This window comes from Filicampus tigris, chromosome 7 (genome assembly GCF_054856515.1).
Source record: "Filicampus tigris isolate MCC_2025a chromosome 7, RoL_Ftig_1.0, whole genome shotgun sequence".
In the NCBI taxonomy this organism is placed as follows: domain Eukaryota; kingdom Metazoa; phylum Chordata; class Actinopteri; order Syngnathiformes; family Syngnathidae; genus Filicampus; species Filicampus tigris.
Window position 1 is genome coordinate 21,459,009 of NC_141223.1, and position 19,417 is coordinate 21,478,425.

At 38.0% G+C, this 19,417-nt stretch overlaps 1 protein-coding gene across 3 annotated transcripts in view; it reads right to left on the bottom strand.

Moving 5' to 3' along the window:
• Positions 1-4,203: 4,203 nt before the first annotated feature.
• The window catches only part of cadm1b (cell adhesion molecule 1b), a 250,988-nt gene continuing 235,774 nt past the window's right edge, over positions 4,204-19,417 (bottom strand). For all 3 annotated transcript variants that reach the window (XM_086034994.1, XM_086034995.1, XM_086034993.1), the window contains 2 exons: positions 13,971-14,099; positions 4,204-13,867 (listed from right to left, as the gene is read on the bottom strand). In XM_086034994.1, the coding sequence (XP_085891120.1) occupies positions 13,749-13,867; positions 13,971-14,099 (248 nt within the window). In that variant the 3' untranslated portion in view covers positions 4,204-13,748. The remainder of the gene's footprint in view (positions 13,868-13,970; positions 14,100-19,417) is intronic.

The window sequence follows — 19,417 nt, forward strand, 5'->3', positions numbered from 1 at the left end:
TAGAAGAAGATAAATGACTGGAGATAAGAAAATCTCATCACATTGTGAGATAATTGGGCTGCTGTGGTTATTATAGCACGTCAGGTGCTTGTCATTATGATACAAGTGCTTCATGAAGTGACTTATTATTATCGCTATTATTTTTAACTGCAGTTAAATATAGCGGATGCTTTGAAGGAAGCAAGCGCACCTTCAGTGACGTTTTCCTCATTTCTACCTTCTTGTCATTGTGAACTCCAGCCCACTGTGAAATATAACAAAACAAACTCACAACAAATCATTAGTACTAGCATAGGATATTTGTTTTGATGGATGTGTATGTATACATTAAACACTAAAGCTAAAGTACTGCCATGGAAAAAAATGAACTCAAAGCTAACTTATTTTTTTCATAACCAACAGCATACACCTCAATGTGCCTATCTTATTTCCAGTGCCGGGTATTCCGTACCAGGGGCGGAACGGTCCGTCGCTCTGTCCCGGACGGACGCCCATATTTGGGAGGGAGGACGGGGGATGACAAGTTTTAAAAACGAGACGGACTACGCAAGGGCGGAGGTGGCTTTTAGTCCATCCAACTAATCCCTCATGCGCGTGACGTGGTCGCGAGGCTGCCAGCTGCGCGTACTTACTAGCACTGGAAACGCCGAAGCGGGAATGCACTGCACACTTTCGGTCTGCAAAAAGCTTAAAAAAACATGTTCTAAAAGGAGAATAAGCTAAGGGTGAAGGAGACGAAAAAGAAGGAGAGGAAGAAGAAGGAGGAGGAGGAGGAGAAGGACACAAACACAGAGACAGAGAGAACAGAGGGGAAGCTCAGACAGAGGGAATGGAATCAATACCTGTGGTGGCAAGCGGGTCATCAAACCGCTAACCCAGAAGTAACGGTAAGCAGATATGAATTGTAAATTAGCCAGTTAATGAGCTTTAAATAAAACTCTGCCGTTAGCATCTCTCCTGCGGCGCCATGCATAGCCGCTTTTTTTGGGGGGGGGGTGGCTGACGTAAGGACGGACCCGCTTCTAAAGGACGAGTACGGACGGGGTCGGAGGACCATCATTTTTAATGAATAAGGACGGAGGGACGAGAACGGAAGTGTATGCAGGTCGCGGACGGAGGATGGAGGACGGACCAACATAAAAGGGTCAAGTACCCAGCTCTGCTTTTTTCATTGTAAAACATTGAACAATATGTGTGAAATAATACAATTTTAACTGCACATAAAGGATTTCCCTCAATTAAAAGCCTACTAGAAATGTCACAGTAGAACAGGACAGTGGCTGACTTTTTCAGACCTCTGCTAAGGGAGATGAAATAGGTGGAGGAGATCAGTTTTTTTATTAAGGGATTGACCGATCACCAAAAATGAAATAAATTGGCACTGATTTAGATCCTGGCGATCAATCGGTGCACCTCAATTAAAAGAGTTCTTGTCACACTTTGCATTGGCACTTTGCTGCTGCCCGCTTTGGCCACCTGGGGGCAGTGTAAGACAGACGTCCGTTTAGAAGTCTCATCTCGTAACTGCTACTTGCAGAGGATTAAGAATATATGACTTAGTACTATTGAATTGCATGCTTAAATGTGGTTCTGCAACATTTATGCTCAAATATCAGTTGCTCAAAGTGTCATATCTGCATTTCCCATTACTTGTGAGCATTAGCATTAAGCTAGCAGACTAAAGTAGAAACTACTGTCTGTGGTTGTGTGCCGATAGAACCTCAGCATAATTGTCATGGGTGATACAAGTTGTACAAATGTATTTATTAAAATTGATTAAGATAATGGATAGATGGATGGATGGATGGATGAATAATTCAAAGCAAGGCGAGCAGGCCTCAAAAATCTCTGCACGCAATCTGCGGACCTCTTTCAATTTGAGCGTTTCCCGATAAAACATTTGAGATTAGAATAATGCCATAACAAAAGAGCCATTTCTGTTGCCGCTGCGGGCGGGCGGGTAAACTGGCGCAATGAGCACGAGATGTTAAATTGTTCGCGCGGATGGCATTGACCTTGTTTGTTCCCACACAGCGTCATTACGGCGCAGCCGCCATCAATCTCAATCAAGCAATTACGGAACGCGCTCCCGTTTGTTCGCTTGCAATTTCCCCATTGCGCTAATTACATCTAAACGTGTCCTTCCAAATTAAAATTAAACACCCACGACGGAAAGAGCAGCGTCTTAAGTCCAAAACATCACACGTGACTCAATGAACCCGACCGAACTCAACCTGCTCATTGAAACACTTTGCGAGATCCAACGTGGAACGCATTGAGACACTGGTTGAAGTTGATCTCAATTCAAACTTTCTAGAGTCAATTAACTGCGGTAATTGTAATTAACAAGTCTTAGGCGATCATGATTACTCCAACAAGAAGGTACTGTATATTAAAAAAAATAGTCAAATAATAAATAAATGAATAAACAGTCGTACTAAGCATAGTCGGAAGCCATTTTTTCCCATCTATGTAATCTTCGCACTGACAGCATGATGAGCTGCTGGCCAGCACGGAGGCCTCATTTCCTGGGCTGGAAAAAAACAAAGAAGAAGGGGGAAAAAAAAGCCCATCAATTTGTCAGAACACTAACATTCCACTCCGAATGCCTAACAGGAGCTCGGTGAGCTTGTCCTTGTCAGTCACGGTGCCACGGGAAACGTGTCTCCACACGCCACACACGTCTTTCATGTTGAGGCCTCACATCCTCGCACGTTGAGGCCTCACATCCACCACGTCTGCATATTTTCAACACTTGTAGTTTGACAAGCAACGTGAGGAGAACACCTTCCATCCATGTCCTTCTTCAAACACAGCAAAGGAGGCACGTTCGGTGAATTCAGCTGCGGTGGAATCCTATTAAAAGCCGTACACTTAGATGAAAGTCGTACTTTTCAGAAATGTTTTTCGGGACCAATTATTATTTTTCATAGGAAATTAGAAAAAATTGAATTTAAAAAAAATCATCCTATGAGAATCCTCTTGAATTATTACAATACTAAAATTGGATTTTTTGAAAAAAGAAAATTTGTACAATTGAAAGAACAGAGTCGAAAAAGATCGTACGAAGGCAAATTTTCATTTTGATAGAAATTCATAATCATACCCGAATTGTCATACTTTTTAAGAAAAACACGTAATCATACAAAACAATCATACCTTTCGGAGAATACAATTATGTACGATAAATAAAAAGAGAGAAAAAACCTGTGGTGTGTCAAATTAATTAATTAATTACACTTTTGTTTTTCACCTTATGGAGTCTTAAAGACCTAGATAGACCAATCCGACATTGGCCAACTGTGACCGACGCTTCCTCCCTGTGGCGCGTCCCGCTGGAAAAATATACCGCAATGACAGACAGCGACGCTGACCATTAAAGTACCTTCTGCGCATGCAAGAGATGACCCTTCCATACCATCGGCCGCGGTAGTCACGATCCCTGATGGTTAGAAAAAGCCAACCAGAAAGCTATTAGCCGGAGGCAGATTGGTGTATCTAGGCCTTTAATCTTAGAAGGACAGTCAGTCTTTTCCTATAAACTTGTAATTTTATGCGGAAAAAAGTTAATCATTGTTTGAGAATACACAAAATAAACTAAAAATATTGTTTTCAATGAAAAAAATGTAATTTTCTAAGAAAGAAGGCAATTTGGGGGATAATCTTGACCCAAGTCAATTTTATGAGGCAAAAATTGAAAAATGGGCGCAAAATAAATAAATACGGCAAAAGAAATTATGAGCTCACTACAAAAAGTTTTAATTCCCTGAGAAATAAAACTCAAAATTTAAATTTAATTTAAATTTATATTTTGGTTGGGGTTCATATATAACAGACAATCAAGGTTTTTAACTCGTTTTATTACCTGACATGTTTCGGCCTGTACTTCCGCCTTCAAAACAGTGTCCAAAACGACCTAAAAATCTCGATTGTCTTTTATATATGAACCAACCAAAATATAGATAACAAGGAAGACAAAATGAACTTAATACAACTACAACATTTAAATTGTTTTGGGGAAAAAAAGGTCATTTTAACTGTGAAAAATATTTGAAGACCAAAGTTGTATTTATCATATCACTATTATTATCTTTATTATTATTATCATTATAAAAAGCTAATCTTACAACAACTATGGGCAAAATCACCGAGAAATTCTTTCCTGCATCTTTAAAGAGGCAACACACCACCACAACAAGAACATACAACATATTTTTTTTATTAAGACAAGTACTCATCAGGTTTTTTTTTTTCCCTTTTGTAAAAATATTGGCAAACTGATACAAAAGAGGCATGGCCAGACGACAAACTAAGGGTCCACAACCACACCAAAGAAAACAAACAAAACAGACAATGTTGAAGCATTTTTTTTAGGGTGGGTTAGCAAAACACAAAGCAGCTCCTCCTCCTCGTCTTGAACATGTTACAGGAAATACATTATATCATGTATGCAAAACATTTACAACTCAATATAGCCGAGGAGAAATTTTGAGTAACACCGACTGTACACATCGCGCTAGTCTTGCTTGATGGACAAATCTACTCTGGCATCTTTGTGGTTTACACAAACTCATACGAAGTGCACTGGTATCATTAAGAATACACACAGCTGAGAAATCCATGTACATCTATTTGAATAGCTGCTGCTGCTGTGCTAATAATAGGTAGAGTACACTGTATATACTTAGTGGGGCGGCGTGGGGGGATTTTTTTTCACAATTATATTTGCATTCTACCTGAGATGCAAAAAACACAACCATTAACACTCATGAACCTGAGAGAGTGAACACAAACATAATAATAATCATAAGAAGGAGAAAGATCAATTGTTAAAAAAATCAAATCAAATCAAATAGGATTAGCGCAATGTAGGTATTCCTCAGTGGACCATCATCTTTAAAAAAAAATAAGGTCATGCAGATGACACCAAAACACATAAAGAAACATGTACCGGTAATCAATATAGTTGATTTATCTACTGTACTTAGCTTTGACATTTGTTATAAAAGTAAACAGGTAATATAATTAATATAAACAGGTTTATATGCAAATAAAATAAAATAAGAGACCATATAAATCATTTTAAAACGATAAAACTATAACATTTTAAAAAGTTCCCTATAAGCCTCTGAGAACAAGAGTGGGCTAACTCCATTTTGTGATTTTGAACTGCCATCCATCCATCCATCCATCCATCCATCCATCCATCCATCCATCCATCCATCCATCCATCCATCCATCCATCCATCCATATGCACACACATAAATATACATGATTGCTGTCAAATGATTACATTTAACATTTTTAACTAATTAATCGCAAAATTTTCCATAATTGATCGTGATTAATCGCATTTTCAACTACAATTTTCTATGACGCAAGTAACTGATATTTTCTTGAGTAAAATCTTGGAATTAATGTGGGAAAAAAAACTGAAAGTATATTTCGAATAAAAGACTATTCTAATATTTTTTTTATACTTGAATACGATTATTTTCCTGTAAAATCCAACTGTTGAACGATATGCCAAAGCCGTATAACTAATATGATATTTGAACTTCGCTTTGTAAAGTGCACAAATTATTTTTGATTTCTCCAATGAGCCATCGAACAACTTTTTAAAGTAAAATTACGTAAGTCTGTCTTCGCGCAAGTTACTCTCCTCTAAATTTGACTGTAAAGTGAGCAGAGGTCATATGCCACAGGAAGTAAATAATATGGAGTTAACTAAGGTATTTTTTTTTTTTTTAATGCTTTAGAAAATTTAAATTAATCAGCAGCTGATCTCTACTCACAGTGCAGCCGAAGGGGAGAGCCACTTTCGCAAAGACGGACTTTTACATAGTTTTCTTTAAAATGTTGCTTGGCGGCTCATTGGAGAAATCCACAATAATTTGCACACTTTTCAAAGCTAAATCCAAATACTATATTAGTTGTCTTGTATGGTGTATCATTCAACTGTTGTATTTTACAGGAAAAGAATCTTATTCAAGGAACAAAGAAAGCTGTTGGAACAGTCTTTGAATCTAAATATACTTTTATTTTTTTTCCACATTAATTCCAAGATTTGACTCAAGTGAATATCAGTTCCAAGCTTTGTAAAAAATTCTAGTTGAAAAATACGATTTAATCGCGATCAATTATGGCAAATTTTGCGATTTATTAGTTAAAAAAATTGTAATTACTTGACATCACTAATATATATGTGTATTCACTTAAACTTAGTTGCTCAAAACAGAGTTAGCCCAACTATTTGTAAATGGGAAATCACAAAATCACAAATCACGAAATAAAAATGCACACCGATACATTTTTCTTCATTTAAATGAAACGAAAATTACAAGAACAAACTATTCAAGTAAATATCTCTTCAAGATATCTTGTAATTTTACAAGAATAAAGTTGTTTGTTTAAGGTAAATAAAAAGTTTACATTTACAGGAAAAATGTCATAGTCATTGTAGAGAATAATATTGTAAGTTTACAAAACATTCAGTCGTCATCTCATAAGACCGATATTTTTTGGGGGAAAAAAGTTTTAATAACAGTTACATTTTTGGAGAATAAAGTTATAGTTTATGAAGTTGTTATTTTATGAGATTATTATGTGGTTATGGTAGTTTATTTATATTAGTTTACGGGAAATATTTCTTTCCACCCAGAACATTTGATATCTGTCTTTATTTTTTGATCTGTTTATTTTTAATGTATGTAGTAATGTTGCAATACTGCAGGCATAAACGTAATAAGAAAAAATGATCTAACAAGAATAAAGTTTTTTTTTACATTAACATTCAATGAGTTGGGTTTTTTTTTTACAAAAAGAGGGGGAAAAGAAAACTTTCTACGTAAACAAGTCATTTTTTAAAACAAGTAGTACTCTTGAAAAAGGAATATATTAAAATGGGAAAAAGTTACATATTTGTAGAAAAACATTTATTTCGTATCATCATATGACAAGTAGGACTTCCAAAAATTGTTTTTGAAATAAAATATGCAGTGAATTAATTTGGGGTATCACAATGGGTAAATGTACTGTATAGCAGCTATAGCTATGTTAAGGTGAGTTCTGTCAAGGATCTTGATCTCAATTTAAGTTTTGAAATGATTTATCATGGTCTCATATTTTTGTTTTTGTTTTCACAAAATCCAAACAACAGCCATTTTAAGCATGGATGGGCTCACTTTCTATATCCGCTGTAGTTCCATCTGCAAGGCTGATTGCTGCTTGTTTTAACCTCGGCCAGAGAACTTCCCCATGAATAAGAAATGCTGCTCCAATGAACATTTGTAATCACCACATTTAATAATACATAATAAATACAACATCTGGGACCATCCCAGCTTTTGTACAACATGAACGCCAGGGTCAGAAACGGCGCATCAGAAAGCTACAACGCGGACCAACATCGTGTCGAGCCAGTTAGAAAGAGGACACCAATATACAAGATAACCCTTTAACGCAGGGGTGGGGAACCTTTGGCCTATTATGGCCCCCCCGTCACTTTGTGTAAAATCCCATTTAGTTTATGTAAAATAATAGGTAATTCGTGAGTATTCAATTGGAATGTCATTAGAATAACATTGTATTTGTTTGATTAAAAAAAAAGTCGTAACCATACGAAATTAAAGTCATAATTTTATGACAGTAAAATGTAAAGTCGTGTAACAAATGTCACATATTTTGGAGAAAAAAAAATGTAATCCCACTAGAGTTGGTTGCAACACAAGTTTCATGAATTCAAGAAGAATAAAATGTAATGTAAATAAGCGTTAAATTGTAATGCTGGAGAAGAAAACATTTTACTATGAGAATAAATTTGAAATATTATAAGAACTGAGTTGTAATTTAATGAGAAACTTGAAATCTTACAAGACAAAAAAAATATTTTCTCAATAAAAAAGTCGGAATAACAGAGAGGATTGTAATTTTTACAGTAAAAAGTACAAAAAAATGCAAGAATTAAGTGGTAATTGGAGTGAGACAAAAAATTGATGAAAATAAACTGGGAATGTGATGTGAAAAAAGTTTGACAGGAAAAAAGTCAGAATCTAACATGAAAAATTCAGTCCGGTTATAAAGATTTAGTGGTATTATAATGGCATTAAAGTTGCAATTTTACAGGAAATAGTCATGCTATTATGTGAATAATGTTATTTTAAGAGATTAAAAACATATTTTTGACAATAAAGTCATAATTTTACAAAACTAAAGTAATCATTAATGAGAATTATCATAATTTTAGGCAACTAAAGTTGATTTTTTTTTGTAAGAATTACAGGTGACAATAAAATCAAAACGTAAACAGAAACAAAAAAAATCACAATTTCATTTTAAATTGTAATTCTGAGGATTGAGTCGTAATCGTAAACAAAAAAGTTGTAATCCTTTGAGAATACAATAACATCCTAAGAATAAAATCACAATTTTAAGAGACCAAATTTCAAATTTTATAGTTGTCATTTTATGAGAATCAGGCTACAGATATGCAAGATTAAAATGAAAATGACATCACAGTGCCTAAGGGCTCAGGTAACGTCCGATCACGGCTCACCTGTTTTCTGGGTTTGGACATGTGACATTCATATGCTGAGCGTGATTGGTCGTTACCTGATCCCTGAGCAACTGTGATGTCATTTTTAGCCGACAGCAAGTGGAAAAATGGCCCCATGATAAGGATAAAAACAGGTGGATTTTGCTGTTTAATTCATATTCCACAGACACAATATTAATCAGAATGCCATGTTTAGACTAATGGGGGCACACAGAACATATTATTGTGAAGAACATTTTTGACTCAACTTCCCATTTTTAGAGCAGGTTCTCAGTTTTTTTTTTGTACGATTTTGTCTCATTAAGTAGCTGAAAAATTAGAAGAAAAGAGCTACTGACTGAGGCCAACAATTAAACCGCAATAACACTTTTTAAAAAAAAAATCATTTGTACCTCTGACGGCGGCACGTGGTCGACTGGTTAGCAAGTCCGCCTCACAGTTCAGAGGTCGTACGTTCGATCCCGGCTCCGGCCTCCCTGTGTGGAGTTTGCATGTTATCCCCGTGTCTGCGTGGGTTTTCTCCGGGCACTCCGGTTTCCTCCCACATTCCAAAAACAAGCTTGGTAAGTTGATTGGACTTTCTAAATTGCCCCTAGATGGGACTGCGAGTGCGGATGTTTGTTTGTCTCTGTGTGCCCTGCGATTGGCTGGCAACCAATTCCGGGTGTCCCCCGCCTACTGCCCGAAGACTGCTGGGATAGACTGCTCCAGCATTCCCATCTACCCCTGTGAGGATAAGCGGTATAGATAATGGATGGATGGATGGATGTACCTCTGACTTTGAAATAAAACTTCAGGTGTGATACAAATATAGCAGACTAGGTTTCCCACCCGTGCTTTAAAGCATACAACCACCTGTATGCCTCCATATCAAACAAGGCACTACATGAGGCCCTTCACTCTTTTCCTTAATAGTGATCGGGAGGTGGCATTAAGGCAGTGGTTATCCTTTAAACTGTATGCACGTTTTATATTAGCATAACTATCTGGGACTGTCAGGGTTTGTGTAGCTAGGTAACAAAAAGGCTTTTGAGTGACATTTTGAGGCTGTTAGGCGACATGTAAGCAAAAATAACAACATGATGACGCAGTTGTCCGTTCAAGACCAATCAAAGATGGCATAACGGTAACAATACTTTAAGAGATGTAGTTTTACTGGTTAAGGATGACTGCAGACACACCCTTTTACCCCTTACTTTTACATTGTAAATTTTCTAATATATTAACATCTAATAATCTAATAAAAGCATATGGCTCTGATCATATCTTGCGAAAAAACAAAACAAAAACACAACTGTGGCGTTCTTTTAAGTTTTTTTTTTTTTTAAATAGAAAATTACACTGCTTTTATCCCAACAGAAGCGAGCTGGCAAGTTGAACACAAAACGGGAAACAGGTTTAAAATAGTCACTTTTACCATAGCAAATGTACAAATAAAGGACAGAACTCACGTCACAGTACAGTAAACTGTAAAGATGTTAATTGTTCTGACTGTTGAGCTAGACTTTAACTTCATACTAGCTTTACCTTCAAGCTGGCTCTTCTGTTCGCCCTGTTTTGATGATAAACAAAGCTAAAGAATAAAGTTTACAAAAACAATACATTGAGCTTTTCGTCCATCCATCTCTTGCGCGAAAACTAAATAAACTAGTCGATAATATTTGAGATTTTATAGAAAATTGGGGCCGCTTTTAAGATTTATATAATTAAATCATATCCCATTGGAAGTTTAGCAGAAAACTGGTTTAAAATGGATACTTTTAGCTAAAGAACATAACTTAGATTATAATCACAGAGTCAAGTTGTTAATAATCTACTCAGGAATTAATCGTTTTTACATTAATTGTTCAAATTGTTGAGCTAAACATATGCTATGTAATATTAATGCTACCTATTCTTTATGCCAAACAACGCTAAACAAGGAAGTCTTAATAACAATACAGTATTTCCTTACATAATAATGATTTCATAATGCGAAGGGGCTTTGAATAAACACGCCTCTCATATAGCGATGATCACGGCGCTAGTGCGGTAACTAGCCAAATTGAGCTTAAACAGGGTTTAGAATTGATAGTTTTTACCGTGATAAAAGATACAACACCGTAAGAGGTTCAAGTTGTTCAGTTGTTGCTCGGTAATGATTCATTTTTTTACAGTAATTGCTCACATTTTAGGTTGCCGTTTGAGCTACACATGAGCATTATGCTAGTTTTAATGTTCATCCAATCTTTTTATGAAACAAAGCTAATTAACAGAACCAAGACGAGACAAACTTAGTACACTAATCGGCTCCCGTGTTTTTTTTTTCTTAAACAGAGTGATCATTATTATGCAAATGATTACATTTTGTGACCATGATTGTCTTAAAAAACAACAGAGTAAAGAATAAGGATTAGCTATATGTGATTAAAATGTTCCTTTTTTTTGTTAGCATGAATGCTAACTCCAAAACATCTAACTTAACTGACATCTACTCAATAATGAACATTTGACCAGCTATCATTAGACTGAACTTTACACCACTGCTAACGTCTAAAGATAACGGCTATCTTGACATCTATACTGACACACAGACAAGCGACCTTTAATAAAAATTAAAAAATAGGGGGAAAAAAGCCACTTTATCAGGCACACTGTGATTTAAGAAATGCATTCTATTTTGAAAATGAAGTCGCAGAGTTGTAATTTGGCCAGTGAATATCTAAATTCCCACACTGACACACACACCAGTGCACCGCACCTGAAATGAACCACTCTGGAGACCTGATAATGAAAATGGCTCATACATTTCTATATACAGACGCATTTGTTAAAAACACGTCCGGTTAGATGATTTTTACTATTTAATAACTTAAACTTGATTTCCTAAGATTATGACTTTTTCTTGTAAGAAACATCTTTTTATTCACATAATGGACTTTTTTCCTAATACATTTACGAAGTTTCACGTATTTAATTCTCATCAAAATGACCACTTTTCCTTATAATTTGACTTTATTTTTATAAAATGCTACATTTCTCCTTGCGAAATTTTGATTCCTGTGACGATTTCACTTTTACTATTCTAACAGTTGTGATTTCTTCTGTCAAGAGTTTGACTTCATTGCCCCAATAATTAGACTTAGGCACATAAAATTATGACCTTTCATCAAAAGTACCTCTTTGTCAAGGGAATTTGACTTTCGTTCTTTTCATCGCATCATTGTTGCGTATACAACATTATGTTCTGGTTCCGGATTTATGCACAGACTTCGGGCATAAGGTCATAAAATCCCCCAAATTTTGTATTCGGGGTGACACTTCAATCACAGCTCACAAAAACGTTACGAAAATAATACGGCTCTCTTCAGTTTTGTGGGCCTATCACAACCGTCATCAAACTTTGATCAGATGTCCCTAATAAAGTGGCTATTGAGTTTTTTTTTTTCTTTTTGGTCTATCATTCACGTGTAAACCAACAGCGTCAAATGTACATGTTACTTATGTGGTGAAGAAATCACAATAATAGCTGAACTTTGACCCAGAACACATACGTGTTTGACTCGAAAAGGGGACATATTACTGGAAAGTGACTTTTTAATTGCTTGTGTACAAATAGTCTCTGGAATGCCTGCTGGAAATGTTTGTAAGCAAGCTGTTTAGATTTTGGCTTGTTTGTGATGTCACAGTGGCTACGTTTACATGGACAACATTTCTTTAATCCGATCAGCGTTTGTATTAAAATTATGATCGAATGCACTGTTTTCATGGACACTAAAATATTGGTCCGATTGGGACTTAAATCTAAATATTTTGACATGCACAGATTGACCAAATATACCGGAAGTAGCAGTAAAAGAAGAAGCCGTAGTGACTTCTGTGTCAACAAAACATTGCTTTGCAAAACTTTAAACCTTAGCAGTATTTCGCTTATTTTTCCGTTTGCGCTGTTGCGTAATGTTAACACTTCATAATGGAGTTGCAAATGTACCAGTTCAGTCTTGCGCCCCCGACCATGTCTTTCGCTCGCTCTGCTTCTACTAGCTTGCGGGAATAACAGAAACGCGTATAATGATGTCACAGGCGTGCGGTAAACACGGTCTGTCCCGAATTTTTTTTTTTTTATTAACAATTGACGGATTAACAATTGACATAAACCACCTTTCTCGTACTAAATAAAATCTTGGGCTTGATCGGGTCAGAATACTCTGAATGGGGTATGTACATGAAGCAAATCAGGCATTTAATCCGAATAAATGTGTCCATGTAAACGTAGCCAGTGTTTGGCGATGTGTCTGCCGCATGTGTCACGTTCATGAATCTGCCCACTGATTCAGTGGTCCCCAACCACTTGTCTGCACTACACAACCCCCCCGTTAGTGATTAGTTTCGAATTGGGAAGATACGTCAGCACTTAACTCCTCCACCCTCAGCCCTCGGTTGACGAATGTTTGCCAGTATGCGTAAAATGAGCACTCCATGGCAGAAAAAAAGCTTGGGGATGAGTGCAACTGATTGACAAGTGTAATTTGGTGGTTTGACAATTAAATGCTGTATGCGCCAAGGAAAATACAATCACAGTTTTTACTGTCAAAATGGGCACTCTCAAAACATTTGCCCCTACGGAGACACAAACCTCTGCTTGCATCGGCATACCCCACATTGGATAGGGGATGGGTAAGCAGTGGCTCATTTGCGCCAGACAATTCTTAAAATTATTATTTTGGGGGAATCTGAACTAAAAACAAGTTCCAGATACGATATTTAGACATCTGTGGACTGTTTCAAATTGGGTAAAAATGTCAGAATATGTCTCCTTTAAGATTACTGCAGAATGAATAGGGTGACGAGCATCCCCCTTGTGCTCGGTGGCGCAACCAAACAAACGCACACAAACAGGCCACTTTCATCTTGGACTCCACAGCCAAACATCTAAACCAACAAGCACATGAGTGGGAGGGACAACAGGGAAGAAAACTAACAGAAATAGAACAAGGCACAAAATAGTCTGTCAAAGAAAGAAAGTGTACAGAAGTTTAGGCCCCAGCAGTCCAGGAAGGTTTTGAGACAGGAGACTGGGCCTCGTCTCAACATGAGGCCACGCCAGTCCTAATTTCGCTTCCTTCCTACAGCATCTTCCACCCCCCAAAACAAAGATCTTAATCAGAGTTAGACACAATGCTGCCAAAGCACCACCAGCCTTCCTTCCACACTTTAGATGTAATACTCCTTCTTCTCGTCCGTGTTGTTGTGTCCGCCCTCGGCGTTGATGATGGCCGTGTCGGCGTCGGCGGCATCGTCCGCCCCTTTGGCTTCATGCGTGAAGTAAGTGCCTGCACGCAAACAAAATGAAAAACACACTCAACAATCCTATCAGACAACAACAAAAGACACTCGGGATGAGAACATGGTCAAGTGTGATTGGCCGCGTTTTACCTTTGTGTCTGGCAAAGTATCGACCGAGAACAATGAGCGCGCAGAGGATGGCGAACATCACCACGGCAACCACCCCGCCGATGACGGCATGGTCAAGTTTAGGTGGCGAGCCCTCGCCTGCTCGGGAATCTGAAAACAGGAACATTTAAACTTAATCGTTTGACAGCAAATATAGACCCAGATGTATCGGACAGCGCTGCAATTGATTTCAAATCATGTAATCCAAATATGATTGACTTCTTAACTTAAGTTAAAGAAAGAACTTAACTCTGCAAAATCTTGTTTGGCCAACAAGTTTTTTTGGCAGGGAGGAGTCGACTCTACTGTCTCTCCCTCCATGTTGAAAATGTAATACTACAAGATAATCCGCATTCTCATTAAATGTACCTGTAATCGGATTACGTTTTTTTTCTGCAACGGTAATGGAATACAGTTACATTATTTTTTCATATCCTGAATACTTAACGCAGGGACATATATTTCGTTATTCCCAGAGCCTGTGTGCACGCATGACGTACGCACTCGATGATGTCACAATGTGTCCCCATATACTGTACTTCTATTAGGGATGTTCCGATCGGGGTTTTTTGAGACTGATACCGATCATGCATGAGTGAGATCGGACGATACCGATTCCGATCACATGCAATATCTGTATATTTTTCCATTTATTACGCAATGTTATCTGAAAAAAAAACAGCCATATTATTGCCGTAATTTTGACAAAAATCTATATATATTTTCAAAAGCATGAAAGAATACAAAACCCTTGCTGGCACAATACAACAAATTACTCAGTCACAAAAATAACTTTTAACCAGCTTTTAGTAACACCGTTTTTAACAGATCAAAAGCAGTCTCAACAGACCTAATTATGCAGAAAGTCAAATAAATAACATGCCACCTAAACATTGCTTGGTTCAGAATATAATCAAAGTAGAAAAAATAGTCACATGCAGGCTTCACTCGAATAAATGATTCAATGAGTTCCTAAATTGAAACGACTCGGGAACTTGCTTCATTGTCTTGTGCATGGACAAACTATCTTGTGCATTTGTCAATGAGAAAAAAGCACTGTTAAACTTTTTGGGAAATATAAGTTAATCTTATCTTATCTTAATATTGTGGGTCTGTTGCTCAAAAGTGACCTACAATGCATCTCCCGGTGGCAATAATGCCACTTATACTGCGCTGTGACAGTAACGCATCATGCATAACAAGCTGCAGGGTGCGTGCCACGGCTATAGGCTGCAAAGCATGAGCTGCGGGGGTGATCGGATTTTTTGATTGGCAATAAAAGGCTTTGATAAATATTCCGATCACGGAAATCGGCCGATCATGATCGGTGCCCGATCGATCGGAGCATCCCTAACTTCTATAGCTATATACTATGTGTCCCCAAGGAAGAGATGGCCATGTTAAAATAAAGTCCTTTTTTTCAGAACCACTTTTGAGTGCCTCAGTCTCCCGTTTTGTGCTGATCCCTCCACTGAAGAGCATCAAAAAAGATAATTTTTGAGAAAACTTAACACATCCTAGAAGCACTCCTGCATGCTTTGATGCTATGGCATCTATCATTTTGGAATTGCAACCATGATGGAAGCAGAAGAAACCAAGGTCAGCTTGGATCAGAATATAACATATTCACAGCTCATGATCCAAAGCATACAGCACAATCTGCTCAACAGGATCTCAGAATGATGGGGGGAGAAAATTACAGATCCAAAGCATACCACATCACATATCACGCAAGGTGGAGGCGGATGAAACTAAGGCCAACTTGTATCTGAATGTACTGTATAGAAGCTATTAATAGCTCATGGTCCAAAGAATACTACATCAATTGTCAAACACGGTAGAGGACAGATGAAACCGGGGCCAAATTGTATCAGAATAAGAATGAAAGAAAACTATGGCTCCTAAGCGTACTGCATCATGTATCAAACATGGGTGATGCCTTAGAAACAAAGGACAGCTTACATTATACTGACGAGAAGCAAAAGTCTAGATCCAATGCATACCACATCACGTGTTAAGGGTAGTTTGTCTATATTGTGATTGTTTGTTTTGTGTAAGACTCTACATTTCTGGTTTGGCATTTAAAAATTCTCTTTTTTTTCCCCAAACCTGTCCTCCGTTTTTCGCTGTAAACTTTGGTGCTTTGGCACCGTCTTGTGGAATCTTGGTTTTGTTGTTGTTAGGTTTAATTCACTGAGTACATTTGAGATGCCCTGTTTGTTGGGTGGGCCTTTAGTGCACCTTGTGAAATGGGAAACTGAGAGTGAAAGGTTGTTTCGATTGTTGTCTCTCCCGATGTAGCTAGCCTATGTAGTAGCACCTACTTGGCTGTACAATTTGCCTCTTTTCCCTGACATTTATTGTTGAGCACAGTAAATGCCAAAAGGTAAGTTAATGACTTAACGCCATTTGCGTGCTAGCATTTGTGTGATCAATTTGTTTATGTATTTAGGCAAGGTTGTTTGCTTGTATTAATAATTTACCGGTAATACTGAATAAAGCTATGTAAAATGGATTCAGTGTTGTTGTGTACATGTTAGACGCATGGTGTTGCTGATTTGTGACATTTGTGGCATCTATAAATAATTACAAGTCAATTATTTATTTTCTCTCTCTATGGCAGGGCTCAGTCCATTCCCCCATGAAAAGCGAGGACTTACTGCACATTTGCCACGCAAGTAAATGGTGCTGTTGTCCAAATTTTTTTGAGTCCCGGCTACTGCATCAAATGGTGGTCATTCCTGAATTATTTTGAAACTACTTCAATTAAAGCTCAATGTCTACAAGCTTTCAAGAACAATCTTAGAGTGTTTTATTTCATCGTGGGTAAAATAACACCTGTGCCGTCCAAATATTGTTGTCTTTTTTGTGGTGCCATCCATTAAACGATTAGACTGGCGAGATAAACAAAATGGGCTTAGTTTCTCTCCAGGCATCGTTACTTGACCTAACCACAAAGGAAGCTTAGCTCTGAGGAGTGCCAGTTTATGATGTTTACTGAGAAAAAAATAGCACCAGTTGCTCCCTAGGGAGTTGGGAGTGGAGGGTAGTGTATGCTAAACGGTTTAACTAAAGAGCCCACAAATAGACTACAACAGCCTTTTGTTCTTACTTAACCACACATGCAGAAGCTGGATAATAGTGCTGTGCTGTCTTTTACTACTGAGCTTTTCACGTATGCTTCTTTTCAGAGCTTCAAGAGCACTCTTATTAGGTGCAAGTCCATTCAAATGTAATGTGTAATGCTACGTTAAAAGGAAAAATGAGCAGCCTGAAAGAGAAATCAACGCAAACATTTTTTTTCAAGAATATGTTCTATGCAAGCCCACTAATTGAAACAGGGCATTCTGATAAATATTGCGTTCATGGAATAAGTGTTAATCCACTCGTTTTTTAGCCATCTCTGGGGGCGGCCATTTTGTCTTCTGTCGACTGAAAATGACATCACAACTGCTCACAACAACCAATCACGGCTGACCTGTTTTTTGAATCTGAGCCGTGATTGGTCGTTGTGAGCAGTTGTGCAACATTTTCAGTCGACAGAAGACAAAATGGCCGCCACCGGAGATTTTGCAAAGCATTTTGCTGCTTAATTTATATTCCACAAACGCAAAATTAATCAGAATGCCATGTTTCAACTAGTGGGTCTGCTGGGAACATATTCTTGAAAAAAATATGTTTGGGTTGACTTCCGCTTTAAGTAGTGTAATTAAAGCAACAATATGGAATCATTTGACCATGTGTGGATGATAGGGCTAACAGCAGGCTAATATCCTCCTGCAGAACTCTGGGTACAAGTAGACAAAGCCTTACTCTCAATTTTTGCTTTGTTTACTGGGATCAAATATAGTCTTTTTAGAGTAAAATAGTACTCTATGGGGCGGCACGCTGGTCGACTGGTTAGCACGTCCGCCTCACAGTTCAGAGGTCGTGGGTTCGATCCCGGCTCCGGCCTCCCTGTGTGGAGTTTGCATGTTCTCCCCGTGCCTGCGTGGGTTTTCTCCGGCTCCTCCGGTTTCCTCCCACATTCCAAAAACATGCATGGTAAGTTGATTGGAGACTCTAAATTGCCCCTAGGTGTGATTGTGAGTGCGGATGTTTGTCTCTGTGTGCCCTGCGATTGGTTGGCAACCAATTCAGGGTGTCCCCCGCCTGCTGCCCGAAGACAGCTGGGATAGGCTCCAGCACGCCTGTGACCCTTGTGAGGATAAGCGGTATAGATAATGGATGGATGGATAGTACTCTATGAAATTTATTGTGTCACAGCTTCAGGCCTTTTCTACACGTACCCGGGGTTTTTGCAAAAGGCGCATAATAGCCTGCGGTTAGCCCTATCATCCACACGTCCCCGGAGCTTTTTCATTGAAAAAGTAAAATCCCGACCACAGTGGAGGTTTGCGGTTATCTCCGAGCCCGCGTTTGGCTGTGGGCAGTTAGACCCGGAGATTTACGTCGTCACTATGCGACAAAAATTCTCCGACGTCACTTGCGCAACTTGTGTATTCCAGAGAGTCAACATGGATGCCCGCAGAGCTGCGTTGGTTATAACCATTCTTGAGGTGCTTTTTGCTTACTTATTTGTCCCCAACCAACTACTGCTTCTCGTTGAAAGGTTTAAAATCAGTTCTGACCTCTTGTCGATCTTCACGAACGAGCCTGTCACAGTGTTTTTGCTTTCGTAGAAGTGACGTCAAAGGACTGAAGTTCCTTCTGAATGGACTGTATTTGGCTACCTACTGCCGCCTAGATGCTTGGCATGCTTGTAAATGCGTTTGAAAACACACTTCCGTGGTGTAGTGTACCTGCATTTTTAACAAACGAGGATGTGCATTCCAACATGGAGTGGGGGAGAAATATTCGGTTGTTTAAAAGAAGCCCGGCTATGTGTAGGCAAGGCCAAAATAGCTAGCTTAGAGTAAGGGTCAAATTGATTGGTATTGTTTTTGGTATGGCAACGCAGAATAAGCGTAACAGTTAAATAGGTGGGACAAAATTGCATTCTTTTAATGAACTGGTGGACCAGCCAGGTCACCAGTTCCATGTGTGAGTGCTAGCATCTGTAGCAACTATTTAATCAAGTATTTTATTTATTCATTCATCACAGTGGATTATACATTAATTCTAAAAAACAACTGTATGAGGTTTCAGGGAGCAAGAAAAAAAATGTTTGGACCAACCAGGACACTTCTCGTGTTGTCAATGCTAGTGTCAAAGCTAACTTACCTATTAATTTGTTCATTTATGTATGTATTTATTCATCATAGTATCTTAAAAAGAAGTTCTTTTTTTAATATGCATGGACAAGCCAGGAACATTGTTGTGTTGACGCTAGAATTGGTGCTAATATATTTATTGATTAATTCATTTGTTCATAAAAAAACAAAACAAAAAAAAAAACGCTAACTCACAGAGAATTTTTGTATGATTCC